This window comes from Athene noctua, chromosome 5 (genome assembly GCF_965140245.1).
Source record: "Athene noctua chromosome 5, bAthNoc1.hap1.1, whole genome shotgun sequence".
Classification (NCBI taxonomy): Eukaryota; Metazoa; Chordata; class Aves; order Strigiformes; family Strigidae; genus Athene; species Athene noctua.
The window spans coordinates 22094291-22114006 of NC_134041.1; the positions used below are offsets into that span (position 1 = coordinate 22094291).

The 19716-nt window shown below is 35.8% G+C and overlaps 1 protein-coding gene across 5 annotated transcripts in view; it reads left to right on the plus strand.

Annotated features, from left to right (window-relative positions):
- The window catches only part of LOC141960726 (putative oxidoreductase ZK1290.5), a 50155-nt gene extending 31529 nt beyond the window's left edge, over window positions 1-18626 (plus strand). For 2 of the 5 annotated variants that reach the window (XM_074906681.1, XM_074906683.1), the window contains 6 exons: window positions 4914-5005; window positions 9995-10177; window positions 10712-10771; window positions 13004-13105; window positions 17743-17781; window positions 18400-18626. In XM_074906681.1, coding sequence (XP_074762782.1) covers window positions 4914-5005; window positions 9995-10177; window positions 10712-10771; window positions 13004-13099 — 431 coding nt within the window. In that variant the 3' untranslated portion in view covers window positions 13100-13105; window positions 17743-17781; window positions 18400-18626. Of the gene's footprint in view, window positions 1-4913; window positions 5006-9994; window positions 10178-10711; window positions 10772-11115; window positions 11716-13003; window positions 13106-13464; window positions 13517-17742; window positions 17782-18399 lie in introns of those variants that run through there. The other 3 variants (XR_012633686.1, XR_012633687.1, XM_074906682.1) reach the window with 3 other exon arrangements.
- The last annotated feature ends 1090 nt before the right edge of the window (window positions 18627-19716 follow it).

Genomic DNA, 19716 nt, shown 5'->3' on the forward strand with positions numbered 1-19716 from the left:
ATGAATAGGATAAAAAGAAATCCTTTGGGGGAGGAAGCATGATTTTTGTGTTTTCAATTTTGTTACAGTCTTCCTGTGTGTCTTAGGCAGGACACTTAGCCTTTTGGTGTCAATGTGTTTTAGTGTATGAAATGGGAACAAGTGTTACTTCATAGATTTAGAACTTAATTCCTTATTGGTTCTGTCTAAGAGTCATCTGCTTTATTTATCAAGGCTTTGGCTGCATGTGGGGCACACTTGGCCTATAGCTCTGATTTAGCAAGCAGTACTGAAATCAAATCTTATCTGGTTTCTCTGTGTAATACCATTCACCCACAGAGAAGTTCTTAGCGTGCGTATCAGAGAGCATGTAGACCTTTCCAACCTGTGTAACCTCCTGTAGTAAAGATACAGTCACTGCAGTTGACCTCTTGTGAAAAGTGGATCTGTCTGTGTTTTTATTCTGTGGCCTGAATAGAAGATACAACAAAATGGGCACTGTTCACTGGACGTGGGAATTCTCCCTTGCTCTGACTCATGTAGAGCAGCAGGGAGGGGGAGGAAAATGGGCTCCACAAACCCAGTATCCAGTTTTGTCATTTAAAAAAACCTTTTTGATCTGAACTTTGTACATTTAATATTCCAGAGGGTATTTAGAAGTTTGATAACAGTCCATAGTAGTGCTAGAGAAAGATAAGGCTCACTATTGTAATAAAACAATGTTGTGGTGCCAAGACTGTATATTTATGCTTTTTTGTTGCAAGGCTAACAGCGCCCATCAAACTTTGTATAATTTGGTATTATACTAAGTAAAGGAAAAAATACCCAATCATTCTCTAGGTTGCCATAAAAAAAATGCTTTAAGCTTGATACGCAACTACATTGCAAACCAGTCCATTAGCATGATGTATTGCCTCACAGCAGCTGGGAGTAATCCAGTGTTGTGAAGCTGCTGGTGTGATGGAGGCCAAGATTGTTTTGTGTAGAACAGAAAAGATACAATTTTTTTTTTCCATTATAATCAACCATTATTTTGCCAATATGTTTTCTAATGTGTCTCGCAGAGTTTCATGATAGTTTTTCAAAGCTGGATCAAAATTTCTGTCCACCATTGTGGTCAGTCAATTTTTAGCATGCGTAAAATAAGCATCGTTGCCAAGTTTTCCTTCAATCCTGTGAAGTCAGAGTCACAAGGAGTAGGACAAAGCCTCAGTAAGCTTTGGGAGAATAATGGGGAATTGCAAACTCTGTGTTTATTGCACCTGACGCTTTCTCAAAATGTGCTTCATAGGGGCCAAACCACTCATTTCCTCAAGCAGATAAGGAGGATGCTTTCTCTCCCTCAGTCAAAGCTCTGTGACTTTGTAAATAAGGCAGTATAAATGTATATTTTAAAAGTTGTAGTTCCTAGAGGAATTGCAGCTAGCACGTTGCGAATTTTTACCTCAGAAGACGTGAACTTCAAGACTAGTTAAACTGGTTAAGTTAAAAAGAAGTATAGACTTTAAAACCACCTGCTGTCACAACAGCTAAGACATGAATTACACAGGGATTGTCTGAAATGAGATTTTTAAGCACACTAAACAGGTATTAAATTGAAAGTAAATGGGGTTTTTTTGCCCCTTCCAAGAGCATTCTAGTGGTTTTGAGACCTGTGGCACAAACTCTGTGGAACCCACCTCTGTCACAGCTTTGTGAGAGGGGAAATATAAGGAAATGTGCCCACCCCAGCTGCTTCAAGGCAGGGAGTCAGGATCCTTTTACACAAGTTTCTCAATATGTAATTTTTTTATTTCTACTGCTGATGTGATCATTTCATGGATCTTGTTTGATATACATAGTCACAAGTGTTGGTCTGTCAGAAAAGGCCCAGGAGCTAACCAGAGCTTCATTTTCTTATCCATCATTTTCTATTTCTTCATTCTTAGGAAATAACCCAGGAAATGTAAATGTGGAAATAATTCTGAATAATTTCTTGCTTTAAGACAGTCTTTCCCAGATTTGGACAATGCAGAAAAACGGTTAATCTTCCATCAAGCATATGTAAGCAATGCTCTGGAGTAGAATCCATTGATTGATTGTTGAAATTTAGACTTTATTTTTCAGGAAATTCCAGTATTTTGAATTCATGTTTCCACCATGCATTGGCCATGCATTGAAATAAGATTTTTTAATACAGTCAGGCTGTGCAATTGTTTTCATGTTTATTGTATAAGTCAAAACACTTTAGACTGTAACTAAAACCAAAGTCATTAAGTTGAAACAAAGGGTTCTTACTTTACCAAAACAAAATATGTGGATTTAATGAAAATTAAATGTTTTAGCTGTATTCCTTTAAAAAAAAACAAACCAAACAAACAAACCCAAAAACAAAAAACCAAAAACAAACAGACAAAAAAAACCAAAACAGTGTTAAGAAATGCTGGTTCCACAAAAACATTGTAATTCTAATTATTGTTTCTCTGTTGTCTGGGAAAACTTTTACTTTCTTGGAAATTTTGAATTTAGCTTTCTCTGTGTGACATCACTCTAAATACAGGAATACCATAATATTGATTTTAGTAGGAGTGACTCAGATTACTTTTAAGACAAAGCATAACTGACCTGAAATTTCTTGATGGGAAACCTACCAAAAAACTTCCCAGTGGATGCAATGGGACTATAGAACAGACTTCAAAGTCTCCTATGAGAGGTATCCTAGAAGCAAAGCATCTTAAAAGTATACTGTAGGGTGAAAAAAATGGAATCTTTATGTGGAAGTGGACAAGTTTAATAAGCCCTTTCATCTTTTATGTCTGTGATTGAGTTTTGTTTTATTTCAGCCTGAAATTAAAGCTTTATTCTTCAAGGGCAATAACAGCATTTTTTTTGTAACTCCTTAGCTTTCAACAATAGAGTATAATATTTTGGTTCCCCATTGTTTTAAAACTGCAGGTGTTTTTCTGACTTCTTTGGCATAATGATTTTATTCGTGTTGACACTCCAGTGTTGTTTATCAGTAAAAGTCAGAAGCTCAGGTTTTGCTCCTTCTGGCAGATTACATACAAATTATTCAAATTGCTGTAGTGCAGGTTATAACCTAATTATATTATACATCTTTAAATTATAATTTCTGTAAGGGAAAGCTGTCTAGCATTTTAGTTGTTAAGGGTTGGGGGTTTTTTGTATTCTACAGAAGAAACCACATTAAAAAGTGATTGTATGTGTGCAGGTTTTGCTGCTGTGCATCTTATCTGCTTGTGCTGCTAAAATATGTAAAAGTAACAAAGCAGTCATACTGCCTGTATTTATACAGTTAGTGGCTTTTCTAATGCGAAACTGATAGTTTTCAGGGCTTTAACAATCTGTTCATAATAGCAATAAACTAACTTCACTTACAGAATTTCATAAAAGACTAGAAAAATTTAATTTCTTGGTTTTGTCCAGGTAAATCTAATCTGCAAATTCAAGGTACTTTGTAACCTTGTAGCTCATATTTTTGTACAGCAGTTTATAGCCTACTTGCAATTTGGGGGTTTTTATACATAAAACATGCATTTTAGGAATAAGTACTTGGTTAGTACATTTTTTCTCCAACTTTTTTGTTAGTTTTTGCTTCAAGTGAAGTTCTTTTTAATGTATTCATGTCTCTCAGTTGCAATAATAAGTACTATTTATGTGTTTGTATTCCAGCTACAAATCAAGGCGGCTCCACATAGGTCCCTGCTGACCTCAAGAAAGTAGTGATTGTAACTGTGGAATGAGGGCAGTTTCAGTCCAGAAATCATTCCTTTGACATTGAATGGCTGAAATTACCCAATGACATCTCTTTTTTTCTGAAAAAAATAGCAGTATAACTTTTTGCTTAATTACTTTATTTTTTGCTATAGATACTTGTATGCATGTATGTAGATAAGCACATGCATATATGTTATATAGAATTGGCCAGCACAAATACTGGGTTAACAATACTGATTGGACTTCAGTTTTCACACACCTTGGGACAGACTTTCCATCTGCAGAGTTACAGATTGAAATTCAGATTAAGTCAATCAAGATGAAGTTCACACACTGAAGAAGTGAGTCAGATTCATAGTCCACAGAATCCACAGCCTAAGGAGACCCCTACTAGCCTGACCACATTGGTTTCGCTATTAGCTGTGTTTAGCACAGAATAAGGACCAAACTGTCAAAGATGAGCCAGAGTTGAGGGGTGGTGGCAGGCCAATACAGGGACTTGTGCTTTATCATATCTGAGGCTTGAAGGAAGACATCTGATTTCAGGACTGTCAGCACTTCATTTATACACTTACATGTGCACTTAAAAAAATAACCTTTGTATCACTTTTATGCCATTTAACTCGTATTTGCATGTCAACAGGAGCTGAGAAATCTAGCTATATTTTTAAGCTTTTAAGCTTCTTGATTCTTGTTAGATACTGCTCGCTTAATTGAAGATTTTATACTGAGTTTTATGTAATGTCTTGTAATGATCTGATAGAAATGTGTAAGCAGTGCTACAGAGTTCATTTGGGCTGCATGTCCTTGTGTTGTATTGCTCACACCTTATTAGTCTTCAGCAAATGTTCCACTTTTCTTTAGTTTTGGCAAGCTGCTCAGAACACTATTTCCTCCTTTTCATTCTGGTGGAGTCCAATTGTTCTTTGCTTATACTACATTAGCCTTTCCCAGAATTTAGCCTGGACTTTTTATACACTGGGGAGTTTCCAGTGTGTTTAGATTATAAAATTATTTCCTAGTGTGACTGACAAATGATGCTTTCAGATAATACTGTCAAACTAGATTTTGGTGCTGGTTTTCTGTTTTTCTTTGCAGTATTTTGCTATACAGAAATTATGTGTACCATCTTTTTGTCTCTTGAAAGCGGTATTTTTCAAGTCCTCCCAAATAATTAGGATTGCCCCAAAACTACTTCTTGTTCTGTTTCTTATTAGGTTTATGTAGATCAATTGGTGTAAGCAACTTTCTTATCAGTCATCTTGAGCAACTAAAGGAAGACTGTGTGATTACTCCACATGTTAATCAGGTGAGTGGATTAAATATATTTAAAGTATCTGGGTTTGGGGGTTTGCTTTGGTTTTTTTGGTTAATAATCTCTTCCCCACCCCTGTGCCTGAAAGACTACACCCAAACTAGCTTTAGTCATACAGTTTTTTCTCTTCCATTTCTATATATATATTGAAAACCATTCAGAAACATGACCTGATGTGGGGGTGGGAAGGTGGGGGCAAAGTCCTTCCTCCTTTCCCCAGTTTTTCTCAGGCTGCTTGTTTGTGGCCGGTTCTAAGGCACAAACAAATGGTCCACATACCAGTTTTTGATGATAAACTAACTTAGAAATAAAATTCAAGGTGCACTGAACATTTAACATCTTCAGAGTGAACAAGGTTTTGGAGAGTCTGTGCTCAAGTACTACATACAATTCGTCTAAGCAACGTTGAAAGCCTCAGGTGATAACATATCCATGCAAGGGTGCTGTTTCCCTTGCTCCCCTGCCTTATTTCATATTTGTATTTCAAGATCACATTAAATTCAGTGAACTTCTCATTTAGGAAGGTGCTGTGAGAGCCCTGGCAACATTTTTTTGCTGCCCTAGGCAGATAAAAAATGGCCACCTACACATCAGCAGACTTCCAGGACAATGACAACTCTTCCCTTGTTGCATTTTTCAGCCCACAGCTGTGCCGGAAGTTCACGCTCCCATTCCTACCACCTCCTGACAGTGAAAGTGTGCTTATGCTAACATGGATGAAGTGGAGGCACATACTTTTCCCCTCTGTACAGGTGTGAGGATTTCTGGCAGCTGTTTGTGGTTTAATGTCATTAAACAGCCATAAAAAGATTGCTTAGAAGTGAATGTCATGATCTAACATCTCTGATTTTTGCTGTCCACTAGACTAAAGGTTACTAAAGGACAACTATGAGTAATGTTCAATTTACGTAAACCCATATAAAATACTTGAATTAAATTATTAAAACTAAGCCACTGAAATATGTCTTAAGACGGGCAGGTTGATGACTGTTTAAGAATGGGTGAGTTTGCTAAGGTTCAACTGTGAAATTGAATAAGAAATACATATCTTCAGTCTTACTTAAGTTTGGCATAAGTTGTTAATGTCTGTTAAATGAGAATATCCTTTCAGTGTTCTACTAAATCACTGCAAGGAAAAAAAAAAATAATCTTGGATTTGTTTAGAAAATTCCTCTTTTTTTGTGTGTGTGTGTTTCGAAATGTTACCAGTCCTACTGTGTCAGTAATGTTGATGGTGAACTGCAAACTGCTCCACTTTGAACAGTTTTGTTATAGCATTCATTTACACTTTTTAGAGTTGCAAGAATCTTATAAACCATGGTTCGGGTTATACTCAAAAGAGTATTTATTCTGTTTCTTGCTTAGTGTTGGAGAGTTGCTGAGTCTGATGGTGAGATTACTTAGGCTTTATCAATTAACAAATGAATTCTTTAAATTGGGAATGGAAGTGCTGTACAGAATTCTTATTTCACTGTCCAGAATTTATAATACAAAAGATGTTTGCTATACTTATGTATCAAATAGCATACTCTTTCAATTAACTTATTTCTAAATACAAAACATTTGCAAACAATCATTGTATACAAAGTCTAAATATTTAAGAAACAAGTGAGGGAAAATCACTTCCCTCTTAGCTATGTTAAATTTGCATAAATAATTTAGGGTGTTCTTACAATTCTAAGTTTTTATGATGTTAAAACTGAAAGTTGGGTTTTTTTGTGAAGAGGAGGAAGTAGGAAGGCAGGAGAAAGGAGGTTCTTTATTAGATTTTTATAGTCTTTGCAAGCCAGGTAGTAACAAGTGCTTCTATTTTACAAACGAAGTTGTAAATACTTCCTCTCTTCTTGGGTCCTGGAAAAAAAAAACAAACATAACCATCATGGCTTTTAAAGAAGTAAGAAAGGCCTGTCTTTTCAAGAAGATGTTATTGTTAACATATTGTTATATGTTATTTAATAGTAAGCAAGCACTTTTTAAAATTACAATCTCCCATTAAAAATACTGTTAAACACTGTAAAATGATGATAAATATTTTTATTCTAGCATCATGTAGAATGAAACCTACACCCTAGAAGTTACAGGTTTGTATTCAAGAGTTTGTAAAGACTTGGCAGTAGTGAGTTTGGATTTATGCTTAAGTCTTTGAAGGCTCTTATATATGTCACTCATTAAGGGCAAAAAAATTACATTTTATAAGAATTTAATATATGTTTCATTTAATAAAGTGTTTCATTGAACCCAGATATAACAGTTCCTCTGAATTTCATGTAGGAATGTTCATCAATATTTTTTCTACTTTTATAAAAGTACAAATTACTGTGTAATTGCCTCAGAGAGATTTAGTAATATTGTGAATATGTTAATATGTTCTGTTACGTAGATTTGTACAAGGTAGAAACATACTTTAGTATTTAGAGGCATTAAGAAACAACACTTTCGTACATAAACTCATCCGAATTGTACTCTATAGAGAAAACATTTCTAGGCTTGTATTTCAGTTTTATATAGAGAAATAATTGTAAGATTGTGCATTCCCATTGAGAAACTAACTGAAAACCAGTTGCAGGGAAACTTTACCAGGTGAAAAGAACCCACAGCAGGTTGGAAAAAGTAAGGCTTTTGTATACCATCATCCAAGGTATGACTCTCTAGGTGTGTGTATCAGAATTGTGATTAGGCTCAACTTTTTCCCATTGTGCTATGACTGTTGTGAAAAAACAGTGCTTACTTGAGTTCCCTTGTGGCTGTCCAGGTAACAGCTGTGAAGAGTTCTGTAATGTGAACTACAAACTGTTTTATTAAACAAATGTCAGTTTGTACACACAGATCATTTGGGGTGGGGTGCCAGAAAAGATCAAGATCTTCCTCAACCACCATCTGATGGACAGCCCTTGCCAGAGAAAAGTTTAGTGACTGAAATAGCAAGGGTGGGGCAAGCCAGGAAGTAGGAAATATTTTGAGGGGAAGCACATGCTGGCCACTCACCCTATGCTTTTCCTAGTTAAGGATGCTAGTCCCTTGCATTCAGATACTGCTAGAACCTTCCAGAGTTTTCACATGAAAAATAAATTCAAAAGTGCTTATTTTATGCATTTGATTATTTTAGCAATATATGTAAGAAGAAAAATACCTGCTGCTACTAACACACAGCTGCATGTGCCAACATTCAGTTCACAAAATTTGGGAGGCTCTTGATTCAGTGAAAGGCAGAAAGTATAATCTTCCCAGGTGGGAAGCAGTTGTTGCTGTGCATTCTGCTTGTGAAGCAGGCAAGTGACATCTGAGCATGCTGGTCATGCTTTAAAAATTTCTGGAGTAACCTGTAACTGCGCTGCCTAGAAATCTTGTTAGACCAGCAGGTAAATTCTGCCTGCAGTTATATTAGTAGTAAATGCTGAATAAGCCACCTGATGCCATAGGGTTTCAGCATTTGATCTTAAATACATCATTCTGTATTTAATATTTTCTAGCCTATGTTATTTGTTACACTCGGTGTAAAGAAAGTCTCCTAAAATTGCTTAGTAGTATTGTAATAATCAAGTAATACACCCTGCTTGCTCTTTTTTCTCCTTACAGTTTTGCGTAAAAACAATGAGAATATTTTCTAGTCAGCTCAGATGCAAACAAGTGAATAACTGTATGACCTAAACACTGGTCTTACACATATAAACATGAAATACAAAGACTACTCAAAGGTCAAGAAACATCAAAGGTTGAAGACATGGATGTCTGCTGCTTGAACCTTGTTCCCGAGCCTGCCTAGTAATTTAGATCATAGCAGCTTTAGGCTGACTCAGCCCAGCCTTCGAGTGGCACAGTTTTTTCTTAGCCCATATTGAATGACTGCCAGCCTATTGTTCCCAGCTATTGTTGTCTGAAAAGACAACATGTACTAAAGATGAGAAACAGGAAATGTTCATTTGTCCTCTTTGTGGCAGAAGAAACTTTCCAGATTCCATGTGTTGAGGTAATTGTTCAGAAGAGTATTTTTCTTCAAAATGCGCAAGAGTTAGATCACTGGAACAACAGTGACGACCAGTCACAAAAATATATCACATGATTATGTATTTTATAAAAGAAAACACTACCCATTTTCATCTGAATGCAGAGGAAGGTATGCTTCTTACAATGTATAAACTGTGAAATATTTATTTAAATAACATATTAAGGAATGTTACAGAAATACTTTTGGCTTTTGCTACATGCCAGGATATGTGGCTCTTCTGAGATCCTTACTTTCCAATAATTTCTGATTGCTTTTGCTTCCAAGAGCTATGTCTTTGTAGCTTGTTACTTTTCCTCTTTTAACTGCTTCTTGGCAATTTGCGATCTTCCTTCCTACAAAGGATCTCCTTCACACTTCATTCCACAGTGTGATTACTTCCCTGCGTAAGCTATTGGTGACACCACACACAGAATACAGGATTTTCCATGTGCAATCCATGCCAACAGGCTTTGCTTCCAAGGTCAGGCCCTCATCCTAAGCAAATTGTTCTGGTTGGTCTCTTACAAACCCAGTTCCTGCCCATCCCCCTTGCCCTGGCCTGTGCAACTTAAAGATCATTAGTAAAGAAACAGGAAAAGAAGTAGATTTGGGAAAGAGAAGGTAGTCTCAAATTGTCGGTAAAAATGACCTGATGCTGACTTCCACTATGCATTTACATATATTTCTCAAACACAGAGCAGAACAAGAGTGCAAGTCCAACTGCAGGTAGGGCAGACAACTGCTCCATGCACCTTACTTCTGGGGGAAACATAAAATAGTAGCGATAAACTATTGTGCCAATTAATAGCAAAATGCTTATGGATTTATCCTTTGCATGTCTCCTAAAACTGGTAACTTACATCCGTCTCCCAGAAGCAGTGAATTCACTCATGTTGTATTTTTAAAACAAGAGAAAAAATATTTTCATTTATCAATTATGTTTTCTACTAAATGTACTCTCAAGGTTTTTACTAAAAGTTTACTTGTATTTATCTAAGGTTGAATACCACCCTTTCCAAAGACCTCAGGAGCTGGTCGATTATTGTAGGAGCAGAGATATTGTTTTTGAAGGCTACTGTCCTTTAGCCAAAGGTGAAGCACTCACTCATCCTAGTATCACTCAGCTGGCAAAGAAATACGGCAGAACCCCGGCACAGATTTGCATACGCTGGAGTATACAGGTAATGGAGGGTGGTAATAAACGTGTCTTCTCTCTCAGGAAAAAGATGCAGAGAATTCAGGGTTTGTGCATCAAACCAGAATTTATACAGAAAGTATATTTTGCTGTCAGTATGTTGATACTGTGTGAACTAACTGTGCTGTACAGGAAATTTGGAATGTAGTACACAAAGGATTGCAGTATTTTAAATATGCAAACAATCTGACTGTAGAGAATAAAAAGAACCACCAATACCAGATGTTTTCAGACTAAATGATACAGGCAGTATGGGGCATCATTCCATTTCTGTCACTCAACACAAAATAGTAAGCAGTGAAATAGTGTATTACATTGACATAAATCACATAATCTGTGTTGGAATTTAATGCCATCTGTATAAGAGCAATTAAAAATAGCATACAGAAATGTCAGTGTCCTCTGAAAAATGAAATTGAAACCTCAGAAGGCACGAGGAATGTCTTGAAATGTTTTGAAGAGAGGTTATCTTGTTTGAAACAATGTAAATTTTAATGATGAGAAACATTATGTTTTTCAGAATGGGATTGTCACTATTCCAAAGTCCACAAAAGCAGAAAGGATACAGGAAAACTGCAAGGTAAGATTTGATTATGCACTGAAGTCTGACTAACATGTGAATTATTGTTTTTAATACTTTGGTTTGCCTGCCTATTTTCCTATACCAGTTTTATATTGGGGCAACTCAGTTAAAATTGGCAAATTACAGTACCATAAAATCACATATTTACATTGCATACAATATAGCAGAAAACCATAATTCGCAAATCTTAAAAATCAACTGGAGAGCTAGTTGCTGAATACAAAAACATATCCATAGAAAAGACCTTTCATAGTTGATTTTTATTATTAATATTTGTATTTATTACTTGGCTGATAGTAGAACATCCTAATCCAGTTATGATTTGGTCCTTTCTGCGATAGGCATGTAGGTCAACACTGTATGAAAGCTGTAAATCTCTTGGGATGTCCCAGATAGGGACCTTCTAAGGAAATCACAGTCCTGCCAGAGCTGACTGTTCCCCTACCTTCTTCACTCCACTCGACTTGCAGAGAAGGTCCCAGCAGGAAGAGGATGGACAAAGAAAAGTGGGGAAATGAATGAAGATTGGCAGCATGATTCCCTCCACCCTTTTAAAATTTCCTTTTCATACCAAATGTTTTTAATTCTTTACTTCATTTTTCTCTCCATTTTTTCTAATCTGAAAGTGTGTTTGCTTTGGGGGAGGGGAAACCACAACCACCTGATTGTTACATCCAAAAATATCATAGGGGTATGAACTGTTTGGCAAATCAAGAAGAAAATTTGCAAGAAGATAGGAAACGTCTGTCTGTTAATTAAATCACTGTGTGTGCATGTGTGTGTAGGTGTAAATCAATATACATGTAATGAGGATTTCTCCTGGTGGCTATGCCTCTTTATATAGCTCCTGCCTTGACTGTTTGTTCTGACATGCCCACTGCCTTCCTTGGTACAAGCACAGCTGTTTGTGGTACTGTATTGTGAACCAGATCAGAGAATAAAACCAGGTTAAAAATCCTTCCTTATTCTTTCTATTTTATTTTCCCTAATAATATTTTAAATCCAGATTAATTATATTTTTTAAAGAGTTTATGGCCCTAACAATTTTGTACAACTGAAGGAATGCATTGCAGCAAAACTTTGAACACTTAAAATGGAAAGAGGGGAAAACTGGCACATTTATCAAATGTTACTGCATATCCCTTTTATTTTCTTTTTTTCTTTCCCCTGTGCCAGTGTGTTGGCCTGAGTCCCTACCACTTCTAGTCAAGCTGGTAAAAGCATGAACCTCATTAAGCCCTCACTATATAATATAATATAGCATAACATAACTTGTAGTATTTCTAGTTCTGTGACTGGTCCCTGGTTTAGGTTTAAAAAACTTGAGCACTGTGGTTTGACTACAAGGGTCATTTCAGCAGACAGTAATTGCTGGATAATGCAGGATGGGAGTTGCTCATTTGGCAGCAGTTCAGGCTCCACAGGATCTTTTTACTGAGTATGGCGGAGCTCTGACAAAGACAACAGACCAACTTAAAGCAACTTCATTTCTGAAGTGATAATGTCTGAATAAGACACCTGCTAAGAAAACACTGACACCATCATTCTTGTTGCAAGTCTCACAACAGAAGTTGGCGGCTGTAAGAGCCTATGCATGAAGAGAGGTGACTGCTTTCAAGTTTGAGTTAGTACTAAGGCACTATAGCACTGTGTCTGCTTCTGTATTAGTTGATCCATGAGTGTTTTATCTAAGTGCACATAGAAAAGATAGATAGAGCCTTTGGTTTGCTAGCTTTGTGAATGTCCTGATAGGTTCTAATAATTCTCTTTAACTAAAGTTCTGAGGAAAAGAACTGTAACACTCAAAACTGAACATTGGGATAGAAGTGAAATACTGAGCTCAGGTTTCCAGAGGGATTGCTGTCAGGGTATACATATATACAGGGTATATACATAAATATATATACAGGGTATATACCTCTGGTGGTGACCATATAGAGTGCTGTCAAAACCAGCTTTGATACTACCATTGTCTTGGACCCTTGCCTGAGGCCAGAGTGCTACAAAACTGAGTGTACAAATAAAAATGAGTCACAAAAGGAGCAAAAGACCCAGTGGAGCCTGTCAGTTTAATGAAATATTTGTCTATGACAAAATACAAGAAGAATTATTAGAAGAAAACATATAGAAAAATTCTGCCTCCCATTTAAATGAATGTTGATCAGTTTAAATAACAGAAACACTCCTGATTCTATGTTCATGATGTTAACTATATATACATTCCCACAGGTGTTTGATTTTACAATAGCAGAAGATGATGTTGAAATTCTGAATGGAATGCATGATGGGAGACATGTTTCCTGGGACCCAAGCCTTATTGTGTGAACGAAGGTTTGAGCTTTTTCCTCTGTCAGTCATCAATGAGTCACACCATGAGCTTAAATTCAGGGAAAGTTACAATGAGAATATTATTGCAGGATTAATGATAACGGATTTGAAATCTTTAATGCCGATAATGGAAAAAAGAGGTATATTTTTGGGAGTAGCACTTCTGTACAAAGGTCTTCTTAAATTTCTGTCTCAAATCCTGATCATTGAAGCCCATGCAAAGCCTCCTATTTACACCATTGACCCCATATCAGGCCACTTAGTCAAAGAGCATGAGGAGATACCCCTTCTTTAAAAATGTAAGAAAAAATGTTACCTACTAGTGTACAAGACAGGTGTTAAGTATGAAATAATTTTTCAAGTACTTTTTTAGAGGGACGCAATTTATGAAGAAGAAAAAGCTGCGTGAAAAAAGTATGTTTTATTTTTCTTATTATTACAGTACTTATACTGTACAATATACTGCAAATCTCCATCAAAAATACAATCTCACTGTAATAAGCAATATCTCAGTGTCACCAAAAAAAGTTTTGTGCATATTATTGCATAATAATGGCATTAACCCAGAGAGTTCTATGCATATTATTTACTAGCCTGTAGTTATAACAAAGTAGAAATCTTTCCAGAGAAGTCCACATACAGATGAACTATCTGCATGGCTAAGAGTTGAGCAGCAAGCTCTAAAAGCCAAAGACGCATCTTTGTTACTACTGATCTTCTTCTCTTACTGCAAATTCTGGTAAGTTTTGTGTAGCTTTTAGTAAGAATTATGTTAGCTTTCATTTTGGATTTGTCCAGGAAATCTCATTAAGACTATACTGTTCCTCAGATTTTTTTATAAAATATGTATGTATATGAAGAGCTAGCTAGCTATAGATATATGTAGTTTACAGATGTGTTTTGAGAAATGAGTCTGCAGAGTCTTTTATCGACTGAGTATTCCACTTCTAGTCACATTGGTTTGATATTTTAGGAGTTCCTGTGTCTAGAAAGGTATGGAAAGTCTGACTGTGATTTATATTGTGTGTGGACTTCCTGAGGCAGTTTTCCCAGTGCTGTTCTACTTTAGTCATATCGTGAAACAAAGCTCCTTAGTTTTTATCAAGAAGTGACTTACAGTAATCTTATATTCTAGCCTGCATTGTTTGTCCTCAGAGTAGAGCTTCTATACAGCTTGACTAAAATACAGACAAACTTACCTTTTTGATAACAGCTCCTCAGAATGTCTGTTTTTTCCTGGTAAACATTTCTGCGAAAATTTGTCTATAGATTTGCCTCAGGAATCATTAATCTATTATTATTTTAAAATACAAGATATTTTATTAAATGCTGTGCTCACTCATACCTGTACAATGTACGGTTCAAAAAAAAGTACACAATCCCCACAGCAAAGTTATTTTCTAGAGTTTCAAGTGCGGTGTGCTTTGGTACATGGGAGTGCCACTTTAGGTGTCTAAGAACAGCTATGTACCTGGCTTACTTGTGATGAGGTGTTCAGAAGTTCCACAAGATAAAGTTTATTTATAAGCTTAAGGTAATTTTTAGGCTTTGTTTTAGCTTTTGCAGAAAATTATGGCAATGACTTAAGTGAAAATTGGAAAGATTTCCCAGAAATAAACCTTTCTACCAGTGCTCATCAGCTAATCCTGCTTTTGAAAAGTCACTTTATAGAACAGTACTTTATCAATATGAAAAAAACCTGTTACTGTGCTGTGGAGGGACACCTTGCTTCACAGTGTATCTGAATTCATAGAACAAGGACTAGAAGTGAACAATGTGACTAGTATTCACTTGTTGTGGCTTTTTTGGCAGTAAAGTCTTTCTCAGAAACTATAAAAGAGAAGTTGGAATTTCACCTCTACTTCTCTTTAAAGAAACAGACATCACATCAACATAGTATTTCCAACACAAATTGATGCATACGAAGTGAACCGAATCTTTATGTATGATAGCAAATTCTAGCTTCAGTATTATCAGAACAATATCAGTTAGGGCTAGCTATGTGGCTAGAAGTTTTATGTTGGTCTGAGCAGCTCTGGTTTTTTCTGCACTTATTTCTGACTGAATACCTCCCTGTTCTGTTTAGTTAAACAGAACTAAACCAGATTTTTTTGTTAATCCCCTACATAGATGACTTTAGGCTACAGTGAGGATGGCTTACTAATTCATTGATATATTTCATCATTTCCACTGTCAAAGAGTTTTACAATGTTTTTTGTGCCTGCGTCTGCTTTTGCTAGGAAGTCAAGCTACCATTTTCTCTGATGTAGATCATAGTATCTAAGCAGTACAATGAGTAATGAAAAGAATAATCAGATAGAAATAGTGTTATTAAAAAGCATTCTTCTTAAGGAGCAGTTGTGGCAAGTTACAGTTTTATTCTGATACTTACTTTTCTAACTACCTTCAGACTTTTAATTATTGTTGGTTCAGAACTTTTTTCTGGGGTTTTGGTGTTTGGTTTGGGTTTTTTTTTTAATCTTTCCTAACAATTCCTTTGCTAGCAGGTAGTGGCTTTAGAACTACAGAAGAGTTTAATTATGTACAAAGTTGAGTGTAATTTGAGGCAATATAAGCTTTTTAAGTGCCAGGACTCAGCTAACTCATGCTACCTTTCTCCGAGGTGTGGTGTGCAGTTTTGCACACTGTGCTATCACTAACAGCCACTGTTTTCTGTTAGAAGCTGTAATTGCCCAAAGAGACTGGAACCCTGTTATCTCCTGTGTACTTGGGATATATCACTGGAGCCTCTTCCTTTGAATGTGGCCTTCACAAGTTTTATAGTATGTTACTTAATTTTGTGTCATTGAGCAAATTCTCTTACTTTTGATAAGGTTGCAGAGAGAAAAATAGACTCAGTGGATTCACATTTTATGCTCCTCTCTACAATTAAATTGACATTACAGGTGCAGTAGATAGTTTTCTTTTTAAGCAAAAGCTGCTAAAAAATAAGTCCACATCACCTCATCTAAATGAACATTTCTGAAGTACCGACAACTATGATCACAGTATAAAGAAATAAGACAACAAATAAGAAATTAAAAAGTGAACAGTAGTGAGATTTTAGGGGTAGCAGTGAGGAGTGATATTCTGTAATGCAAGCAGAACTTAGAGGACCAAAAGGATATAAATGTGCGGAACATACAAGACCAGGAAGTTTAACTCCATTTTAAAATTTTTTTCTTTGATCACTGAGCCTGGAGGTACTCATGTTTTAAGATTATTTTTTTTTTTTTTTAAACTCAGAATTCATCCCTCAAATGAATTATTTCCAGGGCTGAAATTCCTCCTCTTGTCCATATTTCTGTAAGACAAGGTTTCTCTAGAGAGAAAACTTTTTCACCATTCTGCAATTACCATTTTTAAGATACAGCAATGCATCCCTTTTATCAGTGTAAACCGTCATCTTGCCAGTAGGAACAGGGAATACACCTGAAAATGAAGGCACTTTTTCATCTAGATTATGTAGGTCATTTATGGTAGTGACTGATTGGGGCACTCCTTTCTACTTGAGATAAACCATTGTTTAAAGTAAGATACAATTTATCAGTGTTACCTACCTAAGTGCAATCAGTTGCCTTTTCAGGAGCACTGTGACTCCTAATAGAAGGGAACTCTCTTAAAACTAATAAAGCAAGGAAAAAAATAAACTGAAAGCCAGTGGAAAGGGTGAGGCCATTTTCTGTTCAGTCAGGTAGCTTCCTGTCTGACTCTTGAGTGGCGCTCTCTCCCCTTTTTCTTGCCAGTTTCTGAATTTCATCGTTTATTTTACTGGAGATGAAGGCACCTAAGAATATTTAATTGGGAAATAATGGGAATTGTTTTTTAACCCATGAATGTTCCCTGGAAGTGTGTACTTTAGGATTTTTTTTTTAATCAGGATGCAGAAGCGTTTCTACTGCACCTGACCCCCAACATAACTTTGAAGACATTTTTCTGACTAGCGTGTGTAATAAAGAAACTGTAACACTAGTAAGCTTACAAATCCACTAAACCAATCGGACTGCATAATATTAACTCTTCTTTTTACACTGTGGTTAACACCAACTTTTTAAAATAGCAGTGCTGAAATGTTCTGACAGGAAAGCTGACAACCCCATGTTTTTGAAAATGGGGACAAATTCCACTATAACAAACTAGTGCTAAGTTCATAACTTGGCTGTGAAATTTGGAGGAAGAGTGTACAATTACTTTCATGGTTTCCTGGTAACAAGGAGAGCAGAGATTGTTTGGTTGTTTTGTTCTGTTTAGTTTTTCTTTTTTTCTATTAATTCATTCTTTCCTAGTGGTTCTTCATGACCTGGATTCATCCCATTGAATATCCATAAGTATAATGTTGCCAAGATGAATTTACAGTAAATCACTTGCTTTGGGTGCGATATAAAGGTGGTGGAAGATTAATCCAAAACACAGCTGACAAGGTCATACATATACTGTGGTATAAGTTCACTTCCCTAATGTTGAAAAAAGACATATTTAATGGACTCTATGTTAATGAAACAGCAACCAGCTATTTTATATCACATGGTTTGTGAGATTTTATTTTACATGATTATCATGAATGCCTTATAAGCCAAATATAAGTACCTTTGATTAATCTGAAGAATTATCACAGGTGGTTTGGTTTTGTTTTTTTTCAGGAAATTGTTATTTTACTGCTTTGCCCCCTAGTATTACGGGTAAGTATTATCTGTAATCTACCAAATAATTGTGGATTTTCCATCTAGACTTCTATTTCTTCAGAATAGCATAAGTTCAGTTATCATGTCCATTAATGTCTGTAGTTTACCCTAGAAGAAAACATACAGCAGGACTTCAGATGACTGATCCATATCACTGGAAAAGAACAAAATAACCTTCAAAAAGTTTTCTAATGCTGCGTTATACAGTTTCATTACTTTAGAACTTCTGCTGTATTTTAATACATATGAAAAAAACATAGATCATTATTAGATATATTAAAGTGTGTTATGGTTTTGAGTGCAATGCTATCCAGTAAACTATTGCATGTCACTTTCTAAACTACTTCAGTTCTGTCCACTTGGACTTAAGCTTTTCCTACTGTTATGTTCAACTTAGTGATCTAAAAATAAAGTACAAACTCTCACAAAAATGAATATAGCAACCTTTTTTTACAATAGCCTTTTAAAACAAAAAAGGCCATTTAATTAATATTAATTAATCAATATTGAGAACTTAAAACTAGACCACCTAAATTATAAAATGCTAATACTAAACAAATATGCATGCTTTAGTCTCTGCAGTGTTCTCATCATTTTTTTTTTTCTCCAAACCAGGTTTTTGATTCTGAGGGAAGGAAGATACAGAGTTTTTGAACACTGTGAATAACAACAGAAAATTGATTCAACTAACCTATACACAGTGGAAAGGATAATTTAAAACCAGATTGTGTTCTGTACTGGAAAAGTGATACAACTGAAACATTAATTCATTTTAAACTGAACAATAAATCTAAACTCAGTACCTAACGAATATCAATCAATAAAAAAATCAGTATCAATGATTTTTGTTTGCTGTTATGTTAACAAAATAATAAAATAATTTAGTTTACTCTTTGTTGCTTTCTTACAGGTACAGAAAGGCTTACTTTCAGCAATTTCTCTGCTTTCTCAGAACTTTCTGGCATATTCTCACAGTATGGGTTGAGCTATCTCACAATGTTATAATTTATAAGTTTCTTCTGCCCGCGTGTACTTAATTTAAGGTGTCATTTTTAACCCATTGCAACAGATTAGTTTGGTTTTTCCCTTACAGATTTTGAAAAGTATTAGTTACTTAAAGGCACAGATAAGAGCATGCTACAATGCATGTAAATCTTGAAAAATGATTCAAAATATGGAATATTTGTTCTGGATTGCAGCAGAAATCAGAATCTGACTTTTTTACATTTCTTCCAGTCATGAGAACTTTGGGGTATTCTGCAGGCCACTCCTGGTATTTTCTTGGTGAGCAAACCTGTTGGTACTCTTTCAAGGTTCTCGTATTGACCTAGAACATCAGGGAGGAATAGCTCTGGTTTGTGGCCTAAGTTGTGTCAGGATGAATAGAAGTACTTTTTGCTTATATAGAGAAAGGTTTTTTGAAAGTGCAGAAGATTAATGTATTGGAGAAAAAGTTTTCACTTATCTGTCTTGCAGAGATTTTCTGTATCTTTTCAAGATGGATAATGTTCAGACACTCCTCGGATGCAATCATGTGTTGTTCAGCAGCACTAGCACTAAGACAGTAAGGTCTTGTGGTTGTGTCAAAAGCCACCAATCTATTAGTATGCAGGCTTTGGGAATACCCCAGCACCTTCTTTTCTGACAAGAACAAAGCATTTTCCTGCAAGAAAATTGCCCTGTGACTAGCCAGGTTTCTGAAATCCCCACCACATTAAGTTCTGATAGGGAGTTCTACAGGAGCTTTGGTTGTCACGGCAGAATTTTTTTTTATTTTCTTGATACCAGACCCTAAAATATCATATACTGATTCAGGATCCCTGTGAAGAAAAGTGTCTGCCTCTATGCTTGTGTCCGTGTTGCAAAAACATATTTTTTAACCAGTTTACCCAGGTCAAGCAGCTCGTAAGGTATCAGTTTGGTGTCCTGGTG